The 23,695-nt window shown below is 47.9% G+C and overlaps 1 protein-coding gene across 2 annotated transcripts in view; it reads right to left on the bottom strand.

Moving 5' to 3' along the window:
• CREBBP (CREB binding lysine acetyltransferase) overlaps positions 1 to 23,695 on the bottom strand; it is a 126,026-nt gene that overhangs the window by 56,894 nt on the left and 45,437 nt on the right. Inside the window, exon 3 of one of the 2 annotated variants that reach the window (XM_078440146.2) lies at positions 11,975 to 12,151. The exons of the other annotated variant lie outside the window; for it this stretch is intronic. Coding sequence (XP_078296272.2) covers positions 11,975 to 12,151 — 177 coding nt within the window. The remainder of the gene's footprint in view (positions 1 to 11,974; positions 12,152 to 23,695) is intronic. 2 annotated transcript variants of the gene reach the window in all.

Below are 23,695 nucleotides of genomic sequence, written 5' to 3'. Positions count from 1 at the left end.
TTAAACAAAAAACGCTGCCATGTTGTAAGTTCGCTCAGAAGAAGCGAATACGTTTTATGTACTTTTGCTTCTGTAGCAGCCAAGAAAATTCTGAAAAACAGTAAAAATAAAGGGAGAACCTATCTTGCCAGACACCAGAGGTACAGAGCTACAAAAGACACGTGTACACATGAAATGAGCAGACAGATCATCAGGTGTTGTCTCAAACCGGACAGCGATGGCAGCAATCTGTGACCCCTGCACCAACCTACATATAAAAATCAGCTCCAGGTGGATTACAGTGAACACAGATTAAAGGTGATAAAAGTACTAGAAAAAAATAAAGAATATTTTTACAATGATGGGAAGAAAAAGTGAACACAAACAATAAAGTTTAAGTGAAAAAACTGAGGAGAAAAAAATAGTTTTTTTTAGAAGAAGAAATAGTCAAAAGACAGGACCACTGCCAAAACTGATGACATGGTGTCAAACTGTTGTCCAGAAAGGTTGTGGCATTTGTTATCCTAGAAAGAGCTCTGAGGAGGAAACAATTTAAAAATGTAACTATTCCGCTAAAAAATTTGGGGGAAAAATGTACCGGCACCTTAACCGAGGACACACGAGTAAACGGCAAACGTAAAACATGTCCTGTGCCTCAGTGCCAGGACCCCTGGACAGAGTCAAGAGTCTGCCCAACCACTAGTGTGAAGAGGGCAGGCCTGGACACTCACACGCAGAAGCGCCAAGGTGGGCCTTCCTCACGTCATACTCAAATATTAACTCGAAATGAACCGAAGTCCTACCAGTGAGCACTGAAACCACAAAACTCTTAGAGAAATTGTAAGAGATTTTCATGACCTTGGATTAGGCAGTGAGTTCTTAGATATGCCACCAAAAGCACAAACAATAGCCAACAACAAAGATAAACTGAATGTCATTAAAATTAAATACGGTTCTGCTTCAAAGGCCACCCATGAGAAAGTCAAAGGACAGCCCAAAGGATGGGAGAAAATCATAGATGTGATGGGGACTTGCATCTAAAACACACCAAGAACGTTCACAACTCCATGATAAAAAGACAAATAATCTAATTTAAAGATGGGCATAGGACCTGACTGCTTCTCCAAAGAAGATATACAGGGGCACCTGGGTGGCTCAGTCGGTTGAGCGTCCGACTTCGGCTCGGGTCATGATCTCACGGTATGTGAGTTCGAGCCCCGCATCGGGCTCTGTGCTGACTGCTCAGAGCCTGGAGCCTGTTTCAGATTCTGTGTCTCCCTCTCTCTCTGACCCTCCCCCGTTCATGCTCTGTCTCTCTCTGTCTCAAAAATAAATAAACGTTAAAAAAAAAAAAATTAAAAAAAAAAAAGAAGATATACAAATGATCAATAAACACATGAAGAGATGCTCAACATCATCAGTCATCAGCGCCATTAGCCACCAGGGAAACAGAAATCAGAACCACAATGAAATACAACTTCACAACCCCAGCAGGATGGCTACAATCAATGATGACAGACAGATAGACAGACAGAAGGAGACAGAACACGTGTCGGTGAGCCTGTGGAAAACTGCACCGTGGAGCCACTGTGGAGAACAGTCTGGCAGCTCGTCGTAAAGTTAACCTAGGGTCACCATGAGACTCAGCAATCCCCGCCCCCCCCACCAAGTATCTACTCAAGAGAACCGAGAAATACGACCACACAAAAATGTGCACACAAATGTGTGTAGCAGCTTTATTCCTAACAGCCAAAAAACCAGAAACAACTCAAATGCTCATTAACTGATGAATGAAAAAACAAAACGTGAAATATCCAAAATGGAGTATTATTCAGCCATGAAAAGGTACTGACACGTGCTACAGTATGAACTCTGAAAACATCATGCTCTGTGAAAACAGCCAGTCACAAAAGAGCACACACGGTATAATACCATTTCTTTGAAATATCTAGAATAGGTAACTCTACGGGGGCAGAAAATACATTACTGGTTGCTTCTGGCCGGGGGGGGGGGGGGGGTCACAGAAAATGAGGAGTGAGTGCAAATGGTACAGGGTTTCTCTTCAGGATGACAGAACTAAAATTAATTGTGGTGATGGTTACAGAATGCACTAAACACCACTGAATTACACACTTTCAAGGCAGGAACTGTATGGTGTGAGTTATATCTCAATAAAATGGTTTTTAGAAAAGCTCTCACCATCAAAAAAAATAATGAAATTAAGATAAAAAGGCATTTTTCACCTACCAATCTGACCAAAACAAAAATATAACTGGTATTGATTAAGGCATACAGGAAAAAAAAAAATCTCAGGTGCTGTGGTGATGATGCAACTGAGGGCAAACTCTGGAAAGCAACCAGCACCCAAAAGGAAAGTTGCACTGTTTTGAACCAGCAGTTTCACTTCTTGTAACTTACTATCAGGGAGGTAAGAAACTGGACTAGCACATGCACATGTCTGCGCAAAGACAGGCCTCGTATCTTGATTAAATTACTGAAAGTGGGAACACTTCTAAATCCTGTAGGTAGACTAGTTCAATTATGACTATAGACCTATTGAAATAATATGCAGCCATGAAAAATAAGGCAGACCTTAAGCGACCCCAGTCAAATCCATGGGAAGAAAGGCCCAGCCAAACTCCGTCCAAATCCTTGACCCCAACCCCCGCAAAGATTGTGAGACGTAGTGAAAGGATTGTTACATGAGGATAATAAAAATGGAGACCTTTATGTTCTCATGAAAAGCTGTCTATGTTAAACATATTAAACTAAAAAGAGGAAGTTCTAAAATAAAACCATAAAATCATTGTTTTTCCTTATTAACTTTTTATGTTTGTATCTGATCTTTAAAAAAAACCTTGTTACAGGGGCACCTGGGTGGCTCAAGTTGGTTAAGTGTCCAACTCTTGATTTCAGCTCAGGTCATGATCTCACGGATTGTGAGTTTGAGCTCCGTATCTCCTCTACCCCTGCAGAGCCGGCTTGGGATTCTCTCTCTCTCTCTGTCTCTCTCTCTCTCTCTCTCTCTGCCCCTCCCCCACTTGTGCTTTCTCTCATTCTCATTCTCTCTAAAAAGTAAGTAAATAAACAACAGCAACAAAAAATAACTTAAAAACTTTCTTATGATTATCTGGTGGTCATCCCTTCACAGGGGTGAGATCATGTTTATAATTATGTATGGTTTGAATGTTTTACAAGTGTCTACCTTTTTTTTTTTTTTTTTTTTTTTTTGGTTAAAGACAATCTCCCACTGGTTTTCTTGTTTTCTTTTTTTTTTTTTTTAGGTTTATTTATTTATTTTGAGAAAGAGAGAGGGAGAGGGAGAGGGAGAGGGAGAGGGAGAGGGAGAGGGAGAGGGAGAGGGAGAGACAGCATGTACATGCGCACAGGGCAAAGAGAGAGGGAGAGAGAGAATCCCATGCAGGCTCCAAGATGTCACGCAAAGCCCGATGCAGGGCTCGAACTCATGAAATGGGAGATGGTGTTCTAGGCCAAAACCAAGAGTTGGATGCTCAACTGACTGAGTCACTTATGCGCCCCGCGTCTACCATTTTTATAACCAGAAAACATTCTACATTGGAGAAAAAAGAAAGCAGAGGAATCAGTAGAAAACACTGAAGATTTTAATTTTAATATAAAATTTAAAACCTTCAAGGTCCCAGGTCCCAGAAGGTGATTAAGATGAGTATTTTGTAATGCAAAGGTGGTAAAGGCCTTTGTCAAAAGAAAATATAAAGCAGTGCTCCCTAACTAATCCCCAGTAAAACCTCTTGAAACACAAATTCCCCATTCCTCCCTCCCAAAGACTATGATTCACAAAGCTGATGTGGAGCCAGAAGCATTTCTATTTGTTAAAGTTCCACAGGGGAGTGCTTTATTGTTTTAAGCTTTATACTTTTCCAGATTTTCCAAAATGAACATGCATGTACTTTTACAGTGAGAAGAAAACAAAACATTTAAAAGAAAAAAAGCACACGGTGAGTCTGAAGCAGCGGCAGACGGTTCCATAAAGGCAAAGTGCCAGAGGCCAGACTACCAAAGAATTGACAATTTCTCCACGACCAAATCTGCTGGGAACAAATGCAAAGGCAATCAACAAACTAGGAAACAATAAGTGAAACACACAAGACAAAGCCAATGATCACCAGGTATTCTGTCTCTTCCTCTTGGCGGGTCTTTACTTCTCAAGTTCTCTGTGCCAGGCTCTGTGTTCAGCGCCCAACAAGCAGCAGCTCATTTAATACTCAATTGCCAAGGGAGGAACTAACTCGGGGCCAACCCCAAGTTACAGGAGAAGTAACTGGGGCCCAGAAGGGGGTACCACATCCAGGCGGCATGCCTGGCGGTAGGAGCACAGTGGGTGATGGAGCGATTGAGTCCCCCCAGCTCTTAACCTCTCTGGAGCTTACCCTGACAGAGGGCTAACCACCTTGCTTTTCTGTCAAGTGTTCTAAGAGAATCTAACAGAAAAACCGGAGAAAGACAGGAGCTAAGCCACTCAAGGAAGAAGTGCAAGTCTCTAAACCGAAGTACTTTAATTCTCACTAGTAATCAAAGAAATGCAAATCAAAGTAAGGAAATACCATTTTCTCCTATCAAAGGACAGAGTGACAACCCCAGCCTCAGGAGAACTGTTTCATACTGGAGCCGGGCACGCAGCTTTTGCTGCGAGGCAAAATAACAGTATCCAGCAAAAGCCTTAAAATACAAGCAGTACGCATTTCTGGAACTTGAACGAGTTCGCATGCAATTCCTCATCATGGAAGGAGGAGGTGAGTGTGCTGGAGAAGTCACAACGGTTCAATCACGATTCTACCCTGCACGTGAACACTGTAAGCCAGGAGTCACCGCAGGTCAACACAAAGCGCACTGGCCCACAGCTGCGGGGTGTAGAGCATGCTCGCCCCCTCCAGGTTGTGCTAGATCTGGCCACATGCTCTTTGCATGTCACCATAACTCAGTCACCGTTCACACCTCTGTCCATCAAACAAACTCGAAAAGCAAACCTTTTATATTTTGGTATTCCTTAATATTTCAAGGAATCTAACAAGTACTTTTATCAGGATTGTTATGGTTACATAGTTGAGGAAGCGGCACCAAACCCATTTTTCTATACGCCCTGTATCCTAGCCTAAGGATACAACCACAGATGTGCATAAGCAGTACATAGAATAAATTTTATCCTGGCGTTCTTCCTAGAAAAAAGTTCTTGTACATTACGTGTCCAAGAATAGGCTGTCACGTCTGCAAAGACTAATGCAAACAGTACACAGTAGGAACTGACCAAGACAGGACGGCGTGAAAGAGCGTCCTCTCTCGCGCCCATGTCCACGTGAGGCTGGGATTCCCGGAGATGGCCCAAATCTTCCACATCTCCACTGGGGTCCAGACCCACGCTCCTCTGACATCCTTCCTTTGGCCCATCTGGAAGCTTTACTTCTCCCCAACCTCCACTTAAAGTCAGAAAATGACACCAAAGCAAACACCAGGTGGGACACACAATTGCTCTGCAAGATTTGCCTGTTCTGATTCCCCCAGAAGGACCCTAGAACAGCTGGGTCCGCAAAGCTTTGGAGTCATAAAATAAAGAAAACGCTCATTAAATGCACACAGCTATCAAACTGGGGAGAGGTGATAATCACCTTTGAGATGGTAAAGATCAACTAGCAAGAAAAAGAACATAGCTGTTCAGATAGATAGACTTGTTCTCTTCGTTTGCTTAGTGCTTACAGATTTTAAAAAATAAGAATACTTTACAGTTTAAGATTTATTTGTATTTTTTTTAAAGATTTTATTTTTAAGCAATGTCTTCACTCAACGTGGAGCTCGAACTTACGACCCTGAGATCAAGAGTCACATGCTCTACCGACTGAGCCAGCCAAGCACCCCTACAGTATAAGATTTAAATCCCAAAGGACAATAACTTAAAACGAACAAGTTGGACAAGAATGATTTTTAAGTAATCTTCCAAATAAGAAATACTGTGATTTTAGAACCGAGAACAAATGGTTACAACAAGAAAGAAAACATGATGGATGAGCTGGGGACAGGGGAGGCCACAGGCAAGGGACTGACCACTGGCCACCCCCATGACTCCCTCCCCCAGCCTCAAGGTCACTCCTTCTGAACCGAAGTCAGTCTGCCCAGGAGGGACAAGGGGGGGCAGAAAGAGAGAGAAAGGGAGACACAGAATCTGAAGCCGGTTCCAAGCTCCAAGCTGTCAGCACAGAGCCCAATGCAGGGCTTGATCTCACAGTCTGCGAGATCATGACCTGAACCAAAGTCGGACGCTTAACCGAATGAGCCACCCAGGCGTCCCAGAAATATTCTTCTCGAAGACTTATTACAGTAAGTTTTTGATAATTTAGCAAATTCCTCATGTGACAAATCTGTGTCCCGCCAGAACGACATAGCTGGGATGGGGCCGTTAGCTGCTTGTGGGTGGCGAGCATTCTGCCGTGGCCATTGCGGGGCTGTCTGTGCGTCTCGGAGTTGTGTCTCTGTTTCTTAAGGTGTGTCCGTGGACCCGCTGCGACAGAGTGCCGGGCTTCCTGGTCAGAATCTTTTAGAGAAAGGGCGGGAAATCCCTGCTTTTGTGGTCGCTGTTCAGTTTCTCCTTTCTCGGTTTCCCAGTTCTCTGACCCTCCCCTGCGGGCACACGCCTCCACTGGCCACGTTTGCCTTCCATGGACAGATCTGGATCAGCAGCCACCTGGGGGCCTCGCCCAAAGCTTCCACTTCAAACTCCTGTGACACGTGAACAAAGTGCCTCCTAACACATTCTTGCGAGCAAATTTACAAGTTAGTAGCACTCCTGATTCCCTGCATTACAACTTTAAGAACGGGAAGGCTCCATAATGGAGTTCGGAGTTTTTGTCAAGAAGCAAAGAAAACAAACGAACAAACAAAACCCCCAGACCAAACAAGACCACCACCCTGCCCATGAACTTCCTATCAGTACCCTTGCAGAAGCCCGCATCCGGGAGCCCCAAAGGAAATCCTGCCGCAGAAGCTGGTGAGGAGGCCCTTCGGTCACTCAACTTTCTCAGATTAGACACACCCAAGATGTGCCCCACTTCTAAACAACACTCCATTAAAAACAACCCGGGACCTGTCCTGAAGGTCAGCCATGACCTAATTGACAAATCCAGTCCCAAATGAGGCCTGAGTTTCCCTCCTTCCTGCAAATGCTCCCTAGTTCTCTTGTGTTAGGACTTCTTCAGGTGAAAATGGCAGAAAGGACAACGTCACCAAGAACGAGGGGCCTCCCCTTCCAGAGCATTGCCCTGGAACTTCTCCCCCTCTGCCTCCTCACACATCATCGTGCACACTCCTCCTTCCAGATGACCCACAGGGACCTCAATCCCAGGCCACACAAAGACGACCTAACCTCTACCTGTAGCCAAATCTTCTCCTGTTCTTTTGTCAGTACAATTTAAATAATGAAAAAATCCTTAGAGCCATGAAAGCTCTCCTGGAAAACTATACACTGAATATGTATGTTAACAGTTATGTCACTCTTATTAATTTAGATGATGAACAAGTAAAATAACATACATAGTGTTTTTTATTAGATCTAAATCTTGATGCTTTCTAAAACACATCCTGATTTCAAAGACACTACAATCTGGAAAAAAAGTGCATCTCAGAATCATGAAATACAGTAACACTGTGATAAAATTTCTAACTAACTTAAATAATCTGTAAGAAGTTAAGAAATTACAAACACAATAGCCAAAGTTAGAACCGTGATGAGACACATGCCAATTTGCTTTTGAATATTATGCCGAGAATCTATACACCCTCAACCACGGCCCTCGCTGCACCAGGGACTCTAGGCCACAGCACATCCCAGCACACGTCCCGGAGGGTCAGAACAGCTGGGAACCCTGTGGGTGACAACAGAGCACCCAAGGGTTCCCATGACCGCTGACTTCAAAGAAAAAAGACCATCCCGTAAACTGACCCGCACATCCCGGGGACACTCTCCTGCCCTCATCTGACTCACCATCTCGGCAGCCACCGGTGCCTCCTGTTCAAGTGCTCTCCTCTCTCGGCTGCAGGGAGAGCAACCCGTTACCCTGCTTCTCCTCCACCGGTCTCGCTCCCAGGGATCTCCCGCTCCCTGTGGAGTGGGACCGCGGCTGCCCTACTTGGACGCTCACCCGTTTGCCTGGTGCCTCCGCCTGGACATCCCACAGGCATCTCAAGAGGAACACAGGTGAAGTACAGTTACAAACGCCCTCCCCTCCGTCACCTCCTCCTCACCCATCTCCAGTCTGTTTCTCTCCCAGCCCAGTAAATGGTCCCACCACCCACCAAGCCACCTTACGTGGTGGCCCCACACTTCCATTCCAATGGCAAACCGTGTGTGGTCTCCTGGACCCTCCCCTCTGTGATCAAGTGTGTCCTCTGGCGTAGACCACGCAGTGATCCCTGCCACCCAAGGCCCTCCCTGAGCTGGTCCCCGCTTGGCCCCCGACATACATGCACAGCGCTCTGCCCTCACTTGAGAGCTGCTGTGCCCGCTGGCTGCCTGCTGGCTCCTACACAGCCAGTGCTCTCCCAGTGCCCCGGGGTCTCTGTGGCTTCTGCCACAGGTCCTTCTGACCTCGCCCTTAAATGTCCCTGCTGGGTCTGGCCTTCTCTCCAATGGCTCATCTAAGGAGGTCCCCACATCAACCTCAACCACTGCCTGCTACTCAGAGCTGCTGGGGCAGTTTGTGTTTGTGATTATTTGTTTTCAATCACCTCACCACCTCCCAAGTTTCCTGAAAGAGGGGGTGAGCTCTACATCACCCACCCACACCTGCATCCTGGCGTGCGGGCCGAGAGGAGGTTTTCAACAAACGGGGTGAATTAAAGGGATGGCTACATCCTCAGCCTTTCTCAACAACTACCCAGGATGCTGGAATCCTCCAGAAACTAGGAGAGGAGAGAAGCCAGAGCCCCAAAGCCAACGACTAAGTGGCTTAAAATCACTCCATGAAGAGCTCCAACCGGGGCACCAGGGCTCTGATGGGACTTGTCTGCCGCACCAAATCTAGCTGCGCTTTAAAAGCCGATTCCCCAAAGCATGACAAAACACACAAATGAGATCAAAGCTTCCCATTCTTTTTCATTAAAGACACCCAGTTTTTGCTACCTTCTTTCCCTCACTGTGCAAAACAACAAATAAATTAAAAAAAAAAAAAAAAATCAATGGATTCCAAGGGGCAGATACAATTTGGAAAATCCAAGGAAGAGCACAAGACATGCTGAAGGAAGCAACGGAGACAGACTAGAGAGGGGTTCCCGGTGACTTGGGGCTACAAAAACCACACCAGGCATTATTCAAAAGAGCTTTGGGCTTTGCAGACAGGAGCTACGTAGCCTTGAACAAATCAAAGCTCCTCAGACCCTCAACTTCCCCATCTGTAAAATGGGACATGTCATAATGTCTTTTAAGAGGCTGGTGCAGAAATAAGGTCAAGCGCAGGGCATGAGGACGCTCAGAAAGATGGCAGGCCAACTACGCGCACTTGCTGTCTCACGTCTCTGCCAGTCCCCTCTGGTCCCCATCCCAACAGCACCGAGGCTGTGACTGGCTCACGCTCCTTCACAGACACACGCTGGTCAAGTACGCCCCGTGCCCTCCAGGTCAATGTCTGAGGACAGCATTCAAAGCCTGCCCTCCAAAGGCACCTGCTCACCTGCTGGAGATCTCCACGAAGTCCACACGTGCCCCTGTGGGAAAGTGGAGCTAGGCAAACAGTGCAGCTCCACAGACAATACTTCCTCAGTTTACCCTGACATTCTGATAAGGCTGAGGGGGTAGGGGTGAGAAAGAGTGTGTGGTCGCGACGGAGGGGGAGAGGGAGAGAAAAGGGCGGATGGGGAAAACTGGTTTTATGTGTCAGGTGTCACAGACACAGAGGAAAGCTGGAGCGCTATTGCTACGGGCCCCCGACCAAGTCCCGGAGCAGGCGCTCTCAACTGGGGCGATGGTGCGAGGGACAAAGGGCTGTGAGCAGACGCCGGGTGAGGGGCACAGTACACAGGATAGACCTCCCAACAGGGAAGGGTCCAGCCCCAAACGTCCCCGGGGCCAAGGGGGAGAGAAGCGCTGTCCCAGACCAAAGGGCTATCGCCATGAGCCCCGGCCCAGGTGAAGGGAACCAGAAGCCTCTTTACGCTCCAGAACGAACCTGCCCCTGAGGTGCACACCACAACCAGGAATTCGGTCACTGGAAGCAGGGGGCAGGCAGGCAGGCAGCACGAGGCAAGAGGACTCTGCCACCAAGCTGGAGGCGAAGGAGACGCTGGGGAAGGTTTGGAAAGAGAAGAAAGGACGTTAGCCGGGGTTTCCCAGACCACAAACGGGGAACGCCTGTACAAAAGCACACACTCTCACTCCACGGCCAGGCGTAGGCGACAGTCGCCAGCACCGGCGGCCACACAAGGAGTCTGGAAAAGGAAGACCAGGAAAGACCAGGGAGAGTGTGGGGGCCGGGTCCCGGCTCGCTGCCCCGGAGCTTGGAGGGGTCGACCCAGGGAGCAGCAGGGGTAGTTTCGGGTCCTGGATATGCACAGCTGAGAACAGCACGGTCCTGGCAACAAAATGTCACTGCAAGGAGAGCAGCAGATCCAGGGAGATTACAGGGAGATGATCAGAAGAAATAAAGTAGTATAAACTTTAAATAGTTTGAGAACAGATTTTATTACTTGTAGCCTCCTTTTCTTAAATTTTTTTTTTTAATGTTGTTTATTTTTGAGAGACCGAGTGTGAGTGGGGGTGGGGCAGAGAGAGAGGGAGACACAGAACCCAAAGCAGGCTCCAGGCTCTGTCAGCACAGAACCCATCGCGGGGCTCCAACTCACAGACTGCGAGATCATGATCTGAGCCGAAGTGGGACGCCCAACAGACTGAGCCACCCAGGCGCCCCCCGCCTTTTTTTTTTTTTTTTTTTTAAGAACAAAGAATGTAACAGAGGTAACACTTGATCAGGACACCTCGCTCTTACCACTCCGCCCCTGTTTCCGACAGCCTCACAACTTTCAGGACTCTAAGCAATGTCCACTTCTTAGTTTTGACAACTGCACCAAGGTTACAGAAGATGCTAACTAACATCAGGAGAAGCCAGGCAACAGATATACAGGGATTCTCTGTGGTATCTTCACGGCAGACATTTAAGTAAAAAGTTTTTAAAAATCGAAAGACAAACCAAACATTTTACTTTTCTGAATGTAATCTGCTGGCTCTCCTCTGAGCCTTTCTAAACCACCACGGCACAACTGCATGGAAGGCAAGCTGGGAAGGGCGGGTTCCCAGCAACAAGCCTGGGGAAGGAGACAGCGGGCTGTTCCCGGCCTTGACTGACCACCAGACGCACACCAGATTCTCAGCCAAGTGTGCACTGCACGGTGAAGTCTGACGAAAGAACACACTTCCCCCTTAGCGTTTGGAATTTTAAAGCATTCTATTTTGTGGTGCAAAAGGAGCTATTCTCCCATTTCTATCTTGGTGAGTCAGGCTGAGAGGCTCCAAGGCTAGTTCCCATCTCATAGGTGGGCAATGTCAAGAAGGAACACGTGTGAAACCACCTATCAAGTTGGACACGATACCCTTCTCGCACAAACACCACATAGTCCTCTGGACATAAATGCCCTTCGTCTGTAACACAAATCGATGGGCTTCTCTGACAGCCTCGACCACCAAGAGGAAGCGTGAGAAAATCCCAGCTCTCCTGCTCCACTACCTGTCATCCGCAGGTGCGAGCCTCCTCCTTGCACCCCGGGAGCCGAGGAGGACTGGCTAAACCATCTCTACCTAGCGTCTGCTCGCCAGCTCATCGAAGAAGACATAAGCTCACTGAGAGGGTGCTCCTCATGAGAACTACATTTTCCTATCACCCACGACACGTGTCCAGTTGCAGACCTTCACTGTCAGCATGACACACCCCACACACCAGAGCACCCACTGGAGACCACGGCCAGAGAGCCAAGGGCAACTTACCATGTTTGGCACGTTGGTGACGGAAGGATTCTTGATGTCTGTAGGGAAGGGAGGCAAACTATTGACCATGCTCTGTTTGCTGGATAACTGGGGGTTCACTCCAGGGGCTCCCATTTGCTGCCCTCCAGTTTGACTAAAGGGTTGTCCAAATGGACTTGTGTTACCAGCCATTCCCATCTGAAACAAAAAGAGGCAACATCAGCCGTCACGACACGGTCACGTACACAAGGAAGGGCCTCAGAAATGCTCCCTTTGACCCAAGAAAGCAAAAATCACTACTTCTCGTGAAACCCTCATTTCGATTATAAATTAAAGGCTCATTCTCAAGGTTCATTCTGCATGACGAACAGCGCGACTTGCTCAAGCGGCTGCACACTGAAGGCGGAAGACGCAGGAGCTGCCGGCAACAGCTCTCTGCCATCCTCTCCGGCATCAAAACGAGAACTGCTGTTTCCACCCTCCCCCACGCCCCGCACCCCGACAGGGGCAGCAACACAGTGAGAAAATCATCCGGAAGACAAAAGCTTCCGGAATCTCTGACAAAGGGGAGCTCCTTGTGTTTAATGCTAGCCCACTTCTTTCAGGTTTCCCCCATCAGTTTTAAACTCCATTTCCATTCATTCAAAACACACACGAGACACGCTGACAAAGGAACAATGTAATGTCTGGGATTCACTTTAGTACTCCCATGAGGCAAGGGGTAGAGGCAAGAAGGGGGCCTAGATGAGGAACGACTGGCCACATGTTGCTTCCTCCTAGCCAGGTGACACGCGTGTGTGTGTGGAGGGGTGGAGGTTGTCACATTACCTTCTCTAAGATCACACGTCCGAATGTTCCATAAAGAAATTCTTCTTTTAAATTAGTGAAACAAAGTAAAACATACAGTAGCTGAAGGCGAGAACAGGAAGGAAGAGCCCCCACCTACTCCCCCCTCCAGCTCCAGCCGATACAGGAGTGAGCTCGGGGACCCCACCTGCCCTCCGGAGGAACAGAGACTGGCTTTTCTCGCCTGCCTTGCTTTTCCGCAAAGTTCTAGCATTCTACCTATTGCCTAGTGCTCGCTCTACTTTTCTGGTATCTTGGTGCGTTTGATGTTTGGGAACTGGGAGGAAGGAGTCCCAAGGGAAGACCTCCTAGGGATCAATCAAGAAACTGAATCGGTTCTCCCCAGCAGCCCCACACCGGGATGGCTGCCTCTGTCGGGGTAACTTACACTCGTTCCTCCTACGGACCCCGATCTCACTCGTAAGGTGAGTGTCCTGAACAAGAAGAATTACATGAGATCTTTCAGCTCTAAGATTTTAGGTTGCAGACAAATCAATGCTTAACACAGCTGACCCTTTCAGCTGAAATGTCCACATAAAAACACAAATAAAGACAAACCAGCAGAACCAAGAAGATCTCGCTCCTGAGCACTTACTTTCAAGTGCCTTTTTCAAAGTGAACATATTCCAGTTGCCACTTTTGCACTATTTGCTTTCCTTGAATAAATGGAAACAAATTTAAACTCAACTGAACTTCAAATTTAACTTGAGTAACTGGAAAACAAATTCTTCACAAAGCCCAGTAACGAGGCTCAACATTGAGTTCAGAGGATTTAAGCAAAGAAAGCACATGGTAGCTCAGGAAACTTAATATGTTCTGAACCAGGTTCCTTCAGTTGTTATCTGAAACTCTGAAGAACTGAAACAAGAATTTGGATTTTCAGAAAGTTTTACACAAAATTAACTCATGTAGTAATTATTGCTTAGAATTTGTTTTACCGCATAAAAATCTACTGTGAACTCGTCCTCACGGTCAGCAGTACTTCCTGACCGCCTGCTGCGAGCCAGGCCCGGTTCAGAGTACACGCAGAGACACCATTTTCCCACCAGTTACGGAGTGCACTCCTTAAACCCACCAATGTGACAAACGAGAAAATCAATGCTGTCGTGGAAGCTTCTAGCATCAACAAACCGAAGTGGGCAGCAGTGAGAGGGTGGGAAGGAGAAGTAGCTGTCCTCCTACTCGCACCAACCGTCCAAGGTCAGAGCGAAGTAAACACCAAGAGGCCGTTGAGCTCCCAAAGGGCTTCTGTGAGTCTCAAAGTTCCCCCCACCTGGTTTGAAAAACCTATTTCTATGATCATCTTGCCAGGGCGAAAGGGCAGTGAGTAGGTGGTCTGCTTGTTTGGGTACTAGCTCTGGGCAGAGCACTTTCTAACTGGCTGAACCAAGAGTTGCAGAGTGTGTAACGCATTCTGACAGATTTTACCAGGGAATTCTTGTTAATTTTTCTTCTTAACCATCCAATAATGAAGGAAACTGTCTCAATGTGGTTTTGATCCTCACGGGGCAAGAAGCAAGGTAAAGTCAAAGTCAAAGATCACAGACAGCAGGTAAGGAATGTCCAGTTCACCGGGGACCATCCTTAGCCTGTGACAACAAACACAGCTCCAGAGATCAAGCACAGTGAGCCCAGGCTCTAAGGCAGAGCTCCACCCCCTCGGTCCAGAGCCAGCCCCGGGCTGACCCTCCCCAGTCAGAGCTAACAGGGGGACCAAAGGACAGTCTTACAAAGGGCCGCGCCTCCCATCTCCCCCGTCCTGGACCGTCTCAACATAACCTGGTAGAACTAACAGCTGCTCTCCAGTCCTAGCCTACAGCTTGGGGTCAAAACTATTTGCTTCTAGAGACTTGCAGATTTCTGAATTTCTGTTCCATACTTACTCTCCTTTGACCAGACTGAATATATGTGGTCCCGAATCTAGGTTTACACACATTTTTAGCATCGAGGCATAAAACAAAGTACTAAAATCAAAAGGTCTAATTCCAATTAATAAACATCTTCATGTTTGTTCTAATTTCCCAACAGTTTTTTGACAACAACTTAGTAAACCGGGCTCTATTTGCAACTGAAGTTTATCCAGATCTGGTTTAAGGCTGCTAGAGAACTAGCATGTAATCTTTTCAATAAAATTCAGAAGGCAGAACGGCAGCACTAGGAAACTGTTCAATTGATGGTGAACGAATGAATAAATTAAAGCCTGTGGAATTGATGTCTACGCTCTGCCTCAATCAGCAACAGCTCACACGTGGTGTTAACTCGACTCTTTTGGAGCACCTTAAGCACCGAGTTCAATCTCAGAAAACACAAAAAATTGACAAGGAAGTATGGGAAGCTCTCCCATAAAGAAATCTCAATTAAATAGTGAAGGTCTACCACGTCTTCCCGTGAAAAACCACTCTTGTGACCAGGAGTGTCACTCATGTGAAAACCTGCTCCCTCCGTTGTCTGAGGCTCTCACCTCACGAGAGAAGGGGACAGGAGAACGGCAGTCCCTGTACTCAGAAAAGCGCAAACAAGATTAGAAGGAGGAAAAGTCACTGGTGCCAGACCCTGAGGCTTACCCACACCCCACCGCACGGGGATGCGGATTATGTATTAGCTGAACCAGGGCTTTACAGCATGACATCCAAAGAGGAAATCTCTCTTCAGAGTTTAGCTCAAGGAACCTGAACAATACCTACACATGCCTTTACTACGGAAACAGTGTCTGAAGCAAACTGTGGTCACCCTGCCCGGCCCATCAATCAGAAACTGCTGAAGCCGTGAGCCGTCTGGCAAGCAGGTGAGTGACAGCCATCTACAGGAGACGGGCAGGTAGACGACGCTTCTCTTTGCACTCTGACAGCCGCGTACTATAGATACAGCGTGGAAAGTACAAAACGCTACGCGACTCTATGGCATTCTTTGCCAAAGATCTGTCTTTGGCACAAAACCAGGATAAAACTTGCCTTCCTGGAACACATCTCCTCTGTGTGCTTGGGCCCTGGCACATAGTGAGTGTTTAACCAGCACCTGGGGGAAGGAACCAAATAAACGAACACTCTAGGAGATCACTGCAACACATGGCTCAGAACGAAATCCCAACGTCAGCCCTGAGGGCAGATGCGATCACAGAACAGCGGACCAGCCACCGTAGCCAGGCCCAAATGATGTCACCACTGGCTGGAAGGGTACTTCCCTTCCAGAAGACAGCCCCTTCTATCTTCTAACACTCGTCATGAGGACCTGAGCTCCTGGCTGGAGCAGACAGGCAGCCTGCCGGCCATGCGAGGAGACTATGCCCCCATGAGCCGGTTTCACGGGAGGATGATATAGCTCTGTGTCGCAGCACAGCATCCACAGGAGCCAGGCCTGCTGTAAAACGGGTCCTCTACGCTACATCCACTGGGCCAGCAAACCCTTGGCTTTGGTCAGGGCTCCAGGCATGCGCCTCCCAAGGGCCTCCCAGTGATGCAAAGAAATACTGATCTATCAGCCTAAGAGGTCACCACTGGCTGCAAACAGCCTCCTCTGCTGACCTCTGCATGTGGGACAAATATTTTCACTTTCTACTTGTGTCGTAATATGAAAACTATCAACATATATTAATTAAAAAACAAGCTCTGGCGAGGCGGGGGGGGGGGGGCACGCCTCGGTGGCCCAGTCAGTTAAGTGTCTGACTCTTGATTTCGGCTCAGGTCATGATCTCACAGTTTGCAGGATGGAACCCTGTGACAACAGAGCCTGCTTTAGGTTCTCTCAGTTCCTCTCTCTCTCTGTCCCTCCCCCAGAGGTGCTCGCTCTCTCTCAAAATAAATAAACATTAAAAAAAAAAAAAAACAAAACAAGCTCTGGGCTCCCAAAAAAACAGCAAGACTCTCTCCACTCCACTAACCCTGGGAACATCTTTACTACTCATGCAACTCACCTAATCAAATAAGGCAGTACACTGAAAACCAAAGAACGAACTAGGCGAGTTTAAATAAAAAAAACTCCTAACTGTAGAAATTTCTTCCCCAAATAGGTTTCTACAATAGTAGTGACTTCTTGCTCCTTGATAGGAAAGAGGGACAGAGAAGCACTTTCCACTTAGGGCCCCCCCCCCCACCCCCAGGCTGCAGCTCCTCCCCCAACAGCAGCAGCCCAACCCCCAGGTAACAGGGCGGTGGGAACAGGGGCTAACCTCAGTAGTCCATGGCAAGGAGGGGGGCTGGGGCAGTCATGCCCTTAGAAATTTTGTGTGATATGCATTTTGGGGAGAAAAGGTCCATTATAAGATTCCCAAAGGAGGGGGGTGTCTTAAGATCCCCTATAGGTTAAGGATGCCTGCCCTAGGGAAGCCAACTCCCCACTGCCTGTCCCTCTCAAGTCTCAGGGGAGGGCAAGCTCTCCCCACATCTCACACACCCCTGCTATGTATGGGCCTTCTCCAGCAGACAGTCTCTGGTCCAAAGACATCAACCACTCAAGTAAACCACCACCCTCACAAATGAACTCTCCCCAGTTTTCACCTCCAAGCATGCTCTTTTAACACACACTCATGGGAAGGATCAGATCATACCCATTTAGGAGCTAAAAGCCTGATGGGGACAACACTGTGTGACCAGCTAAGAATATGTGGAAGAGGACAGAGGCAGAGGAGGAACAGCACCGGAGGGAAGATGCTTCCACCGCACGATCTTACTTCGCGTCAGCCAGGCCTTTAGAAATGCATTAAGTGGCGACAGACGCTACGTTTGATGTGGTTTCAATGAGACCACTGAACACGTTCTTTTTTCAAAAGCTGAACTCTGTATCCTCGTACCTTGATATACACTTAAAACCACACTACACGGCAGAGCTGGCAGAGGAATTCCTGCTCTGGGGGGCGCTACTGATGCCAGCCAGGAGACAGGAAACAGAACGTGACCGTCAGCAATAAGCTTCGTAGGGACAGCTGGACAGGTTATCGTTTTCAGGCCGAAGGGCCTCAGAGAATATCTGGTTAAAACTTATCCCTGTGTGGATGAGGCCAGGGTGGTCCAGAAAGGACACAGCGATCAGCTGGAGAACTGACCAGGACGCTCTCCCCTCCTTGCTGAGCACAACCCGTCTCCTCCGGGTACATCCGGATTGCACACGCATGGCACTGGACACTGCTCGACAAGGAGGCTCAGTCCACAAAGACCAGGCGTCATGGGCCAAAGCCGGCCCAATGCCTGTTTTTGAAAAAACAAAACAAACTAAAGTTTTATTGAAACACAGCCACAAGTTAAGATTTCATTCCGTTAGGCAGCGAGCTGTAGTTAAGTGTATGGACTCTAGGGACAGTTACCCGGTCTCAGGGTGGCTCTGCTAAGTGACAGCTGTGTGGTCCTGATCATCCTACTTAAACGTCTCTGTGCCCTGGTTCTGTCACCTCTAAAATAGAGAAAATAGCACCTCCTCTTAGACTGAGTGAAGGTAAAACAAACCCACAAACGTTAAGACCTTAGGACGAGTAACTGACATATAGTAAGCGCTACAGGTGTTGGCTAGGACTCTGCTAACACTGTTTGGGGAGAAATCGTTTTATGTTACATACGATTTCTTTCAAAAGTATGCTTAGGGTCATAACAAAATAAATGAATCTTTTTCAGAGAACATATGATGGTGGGAAGTTACTCGAACAGGTAGGTTCAGAGGCAGAGGCCAGCCGGAGTTACTGGCAATGGATTATGAGACACTTTCAGAGAAACATGAGATGAACCTGTGCCAAGCCCCATCCTGTGCACTTAGTAGTCGTAGCAATACTTGTGATGGGAAACTGTGTTCAAGCTGCACTTCCAGTTCTCACTTTAGACTGTTTTCTCGCCTTAAAACCACCACTCGGAAAGTTCACTTCAGTCTTAGGACGTATCAGAGGTAATAACAATACAACGCCAGCATACCCTAGGCCTAACCTTCCTGGGTTGGAATTTAAACCAAAACACGGAAGAAGTGGACAAGAAAGAATACGTCCACCAAGAAGAGAGAACGATGGAGCTCCCGCTTGTAAGCCGGCTGGGACACAGCAACAAGGGCTCCATCCTGAGGTGGCTTCGACCCAGTCCAGGAGGGTCACTAGCCTCTTCCTTCACAGGCTGGCATACACGTGAAGCCACAGACTCAGAGAGGGTGGGCAAAGACAATACAATCTCAAACACTGTGAGCAAACATTTGCCAAATAATTTAAGAGCCAGAAGTATTCATTCTTTTCGAAAATGAACCAGAACTAACCCAGAGTACGGCCATATCATTTGTAAAGCCAAAAGCATTTTCTCTTGGCAACCTACCATTGTTGGGACAAAGCCAAGAAAAGCAGTTTTCATGGAAAGACATGGCTGCATTCAGTTGTCTGCTATCACCCGCTTGCTCTTGGAATCCTTCCAGTACCTCAACTTGCCAAGTCAAGAGTAAGGAGAAATACGCAAGAGACTGCAATGCCAAGGCCGTCGCCTGGCTTGTGCAGCGTCGCCTGGAGCAAGAGAACTGGGCTGGGGGCCTCGGGCACGTGAGCGGCTTGGCCCACCTCACTGGACTCGTCTCTTACAATGCTGCCAACCTGGAAATTATTCAGGGAGATACACAGCCCCCGAGTCTGGACACTTCCCTTAGACCAATAAATCACAACTGCGAGATCGGTGAGAGTATTTAGCGACTCTCATGGTATTTCACTCGGGTGATATATGACCAGAACGTGACTTAGAAACAATGGAAACTGCTAAAAGGAAGGTGACGGGGCAGCAAATCACTGCCAAGGCCCCAGGCCTAGGGTTCCATCTGTATTCACCCAACTACTCTAAAGCTGCTAGCAACAAAACCAAGGGCCTTAACACAGTCGGCCTACCTGGGCATGGCCCAACATTCAGACACACAGCTCCCGACAGCTCGCTGGCAAAAGCCCCGGGCCAAGGGCAGTGGGAGACTGTAATCCCGGTGTTGTGCTCATCAGCCTCAAGGCTAGGACAAACCTCTCGGCTCTCTAAGTCTCAGTTCTCCTCGGCTATAAAACATGAAACATTCAGGTGACCATTAGGTGACCTTTGAAGTTCCTTCAGAGCCTAAATCCGAGGACTGCTTTGGTTTTAAACAACCAGTTCTTGATTCACATAAGGTCCACACTCCTGGAAGGCCCAGTTACTCGCAGTGGATGACAACTGGGGACTTGGGAGTTGGCAGAGCCCAGGGCTGGGCCCTGGGGCAGGAGGACCTCCCAGGACAGTGCCCCCATGAGGACCCTGTGGGGTGGCCAGCAGCCTGTCCGGAACACTGGGGGTCTCCCTGCCACCCACACTGCTCAGGGCCCACAGCCTTTCTGCACCCTCCATACCATCTCAGAGTGTGTCACACACAAAGTAACCCCAGGTAAGGGCAACAGAACGGCAAGCAATTCCTTCCCCCAATGCTTCCAGGTCCAAATACCTTCTTGGGGAGAAAAGCAGCCTCTGTAGGATGGAGTATTCCTTGAGAGCAAAGGCCCGGCCCAGCGCACCCCACAGCGGCCATGGAGAAAGGAGGGGGGAAGAGGTGATAAAAGAAAGGAAAGAAAAGGCAAAAAGAGAAAAGCACTTTATTTTACAAAGAGCAAATCTTTTTTTTTTTTTTTTTTAATGTTTATGTATTTGTTTTGTGAGAGAGAGCATACGTGCGCAAGAAGGGCAGAGAGGAAAAGAGAATCCCAAGCAGGCTCCGCACTGTCGGCACAGAGCCCAAGGTAGGGCTCGAGCTCACAGACCTGAGCCGAAATCCAGAGTCAGACACTTAACCAACTGAGCCACCCAGGCACCCTACAAAGAGCCAATCTTGATGATGAATTTTAATTTACCCTGCAGCAAACAGAATAGAGGTCTGGGCTTCCAGTAATCCACTCGGTGACCCGAGCCTTTCCCCCAAGCCCTCTGCGGAGCCCTCCAGTGAGGCCGAGGAGGACTCTCCTGCAGGTGTTCACAATCCCCTGGAAAAGTAAGGCACCAGAGCACAGAGGGAGCAGCAGGGAAGGCAGGGATGCAGGGAGGAGAGGTAAGACGGGACTGAGCACACAAAGAAGGCTTCCGGGAGGCCGGCCCAGGATCATTTCTGGTCAAATTCAAAGCAGAAAGAAAGATAAGAAGGAAAGCTGACTTTTCAGAAGATCATGTTCCTCTTCTACCGTCGGGCAGGAAAACGGAACTAGCTCTTGAAACAGCCAGGGTGGAGGACCAGCCCCACGAGGCAGTGAGGACACAAACCCGAGGCTTCCTGTGGCTGCCCGCCGTCCAGCGCCACGGGCCTCGGCTGCAGGAAGACATGGGGGGATAAAGTCCTGCCCAGCTTATGGAAACGCCATAAATCTCAAACCATGAAACACACTCGAAGACACAGCACTGCTTCACACACACGTGGCTCTACTTCTAACCAAACACTGAGCTGTGAAAAGTCCTAATGAAATACACTCTGTAGAGTAAAATGTTTCCAGTCATCCTGCGTACTGGAGAGGAGGTGGAGCAAGGAGGACCTGTGAGGACGCCCAGTTAACCCCATGCTCTACACACTCTGCACCATGTTCATAAAGGAGGTATGTGAAAGCACTTGGAAAAGTGTGAAGTCGACCTAAGGCAGTGCTAACATTAAAAGTCAAACTCTTATTATAAAAACTCACTCATTACAGACAAGAGGAAAATCTTGTACATTAATTTTTAACAAAAGGATACAAAACATAGAATCCCTATAATTAACAGGTGTGTATGTATGTGTGTGCATGCATACACATACACACACAGCTAGGAGAACATGAAAAAAAATTTTTTAAGTAATCTTTACACCCAATGTGGGTCTCAAACTCACGACCCCGAGATCAAGAGGTGCATGCTCTTCTGACTGAGCCAGCCCTGAACACCAAACTATCTAACAGTGATAACTCTAGAGGGTCTTTGGGTGATTTAAAAAATTTTTTAAACTATTTTCTGTATTATTCAAATTCTCTACACAAAGCATTATTTTATCTTAAGGGGAAAAGTTGTTTTTTAAGGCTATTCTGGACTTAAACATTCTAACTACCCATAATGATAAGATGACCCACCGTTTGGCCATACACCTGGACCTAAAATATTAACGTAAGCTGTCATCAGTCACGGAATACAACTAGGTAGATCAAACGGATTATGACTGCCAGAGATTACTCCTGGGCGGTAATGTAATCAAATCCAGCCTGGTTGTAACATGGTTCTAGGTTGTCACCCTTTGCTCTAATGGATTATACACGTGGCCAGAAAAAACCTGAACAAGGGTTAGCCACTCAGACATGTACCAACACTATCTGCAAAGAAGGCTGGAAGAAGGGAAAAGAGAAGCAAATACACAACAGCCAATTAGGATATAAAAAGCTGCACACTGCTCGAATGGCTTATGTTTATCAACTTGGAAACCGCAGAGTTGACTCCTGGTACAACAAAGGCACAATTATCCTGTCGTCTGCACTCTGGTTCATAATTCCGGCAGTCAGGGACACCGTTCCATTCGAGCTTTGGAGAGCAACAGTCAGGAGACTGGATGGTGAGGGATTTACCAAAATGTGTATGGCTCCCAGGTTTAGATAGCAAGACGCATGTGTAAGGAGAAAGTACCTGTTTGAGGAGGAGACCATCAAGTCTGCCCACCTCTCACTAAATCCCACCTGCCTCCTAGCTCTGAGCTCTTAGCAGTGACACTCTGATCTTTGGGGACAGTGGAAGCTGAAAAGGCCACAGCAATACACAGAGTTATCAGCACTGAGGGGGATGTTTATCAAGCACCCTCCAGTAGGGAGACACCGTGGGGCAGTCGAGGTGCACAGCAGCGGAGCCATGTCTTCCCGAGCCCAAGGAGAAACACAGCTACAAGGACACCAGACGTGGGCGGGAAGCAGCGGGCACGGACAAGGAGTGCCAAACGCAATCAGAAGAGGGAAAAGGGGTCCTGGCCCGGGGGGGACGGATGAATGGCTCGAGAGGTCAGAGCTGAGTCTTGAGAGGCGGGCTAAATAGTAACAGTAATATTCAACTGTGGCAGAGACTGTTCTCGATGATCACCATCAGAGAACACAGACCTGCCGGGAAGAAGTCTGAGTATCCACCAGGCCTAGAGAAGTTGTTGGTGCAGTTTCAAAGTCTGTCTCTACTCGAATATCCACAACAATAGGACTAGGTGACCAGCCATCTGGCAGGGAGTTAACTGACAGATCTAAGGTATTAATTAAAACGAGCACGGAGACTGGGAAAAGCAAGAGTAAGCTGGTTATTAATCGTGATGATTACTCATCAAAGGTAAGCACTGTCTCAGAAGAACATCATTCGCAAAATCGACACACGGCGAAGAAAGCTGCTGTGATCTCTCCAATCAGATCCTGACAGACTCACCGGAGAGTCACAGCTCCCCTCTTCAGGACGCTCCCACCTGCACACACCGTTCCTTCAACCCACACGGAGCAGCACACCTGGGTGTAGCCACACCCTGACAACCTTTGGCACAAATGCCAAGCAGGCCAGCACCTCCCATTCCACAGTCAATCTCCAAACAGAACGTGCCAGATTTTCAGGGGAGAGAGCATGCCCCGTAACCTCCCTCGTCTGTCCCTTATCCCTACACCCCATCAGTCGGCTGCTCCCCGCTGAGACCACACACCCTTGCGAGCCAAGCACACGCCAATGCTCGGACTTCCTGTTGCCGACTTACATGGGATAGCACACAGGAGGATGATGTGGAAACCGCAGAGCACGGTGCCATCTGGAGGTGGCTTTAAGATCTCTTTCCAAACTAGAGCACAGAAAATCTCTAACATCAGAAAGGCTTCTCTGCAGTGAATACATTTTCTACCATACTGAAAACAGACAGGCACGTACCCTAACCGTAACAATTTACAAAGTCAATAATTCTGAGACCATGTTTGAAATTGGCATT

Source organism: Panthera onca, chromosome E3 (genome assembly GCF_046562875.1).
Source record: "Panthera onca isolate mPanOnc1 chromosome E3, mPanOnc1 haplotype 2, whole genome shotgun sequence".
Classification (NCBI taxonomy): Eukaryota; Metazoa; Chordata; class Mammalia; order Carnivora; family Felidae; genus Panthera; species Panthera onca.
Note: the sequence above shows the minus strand (reverse complement) of the source record. Positions and strands in the feature narration are given on the sequence as shown.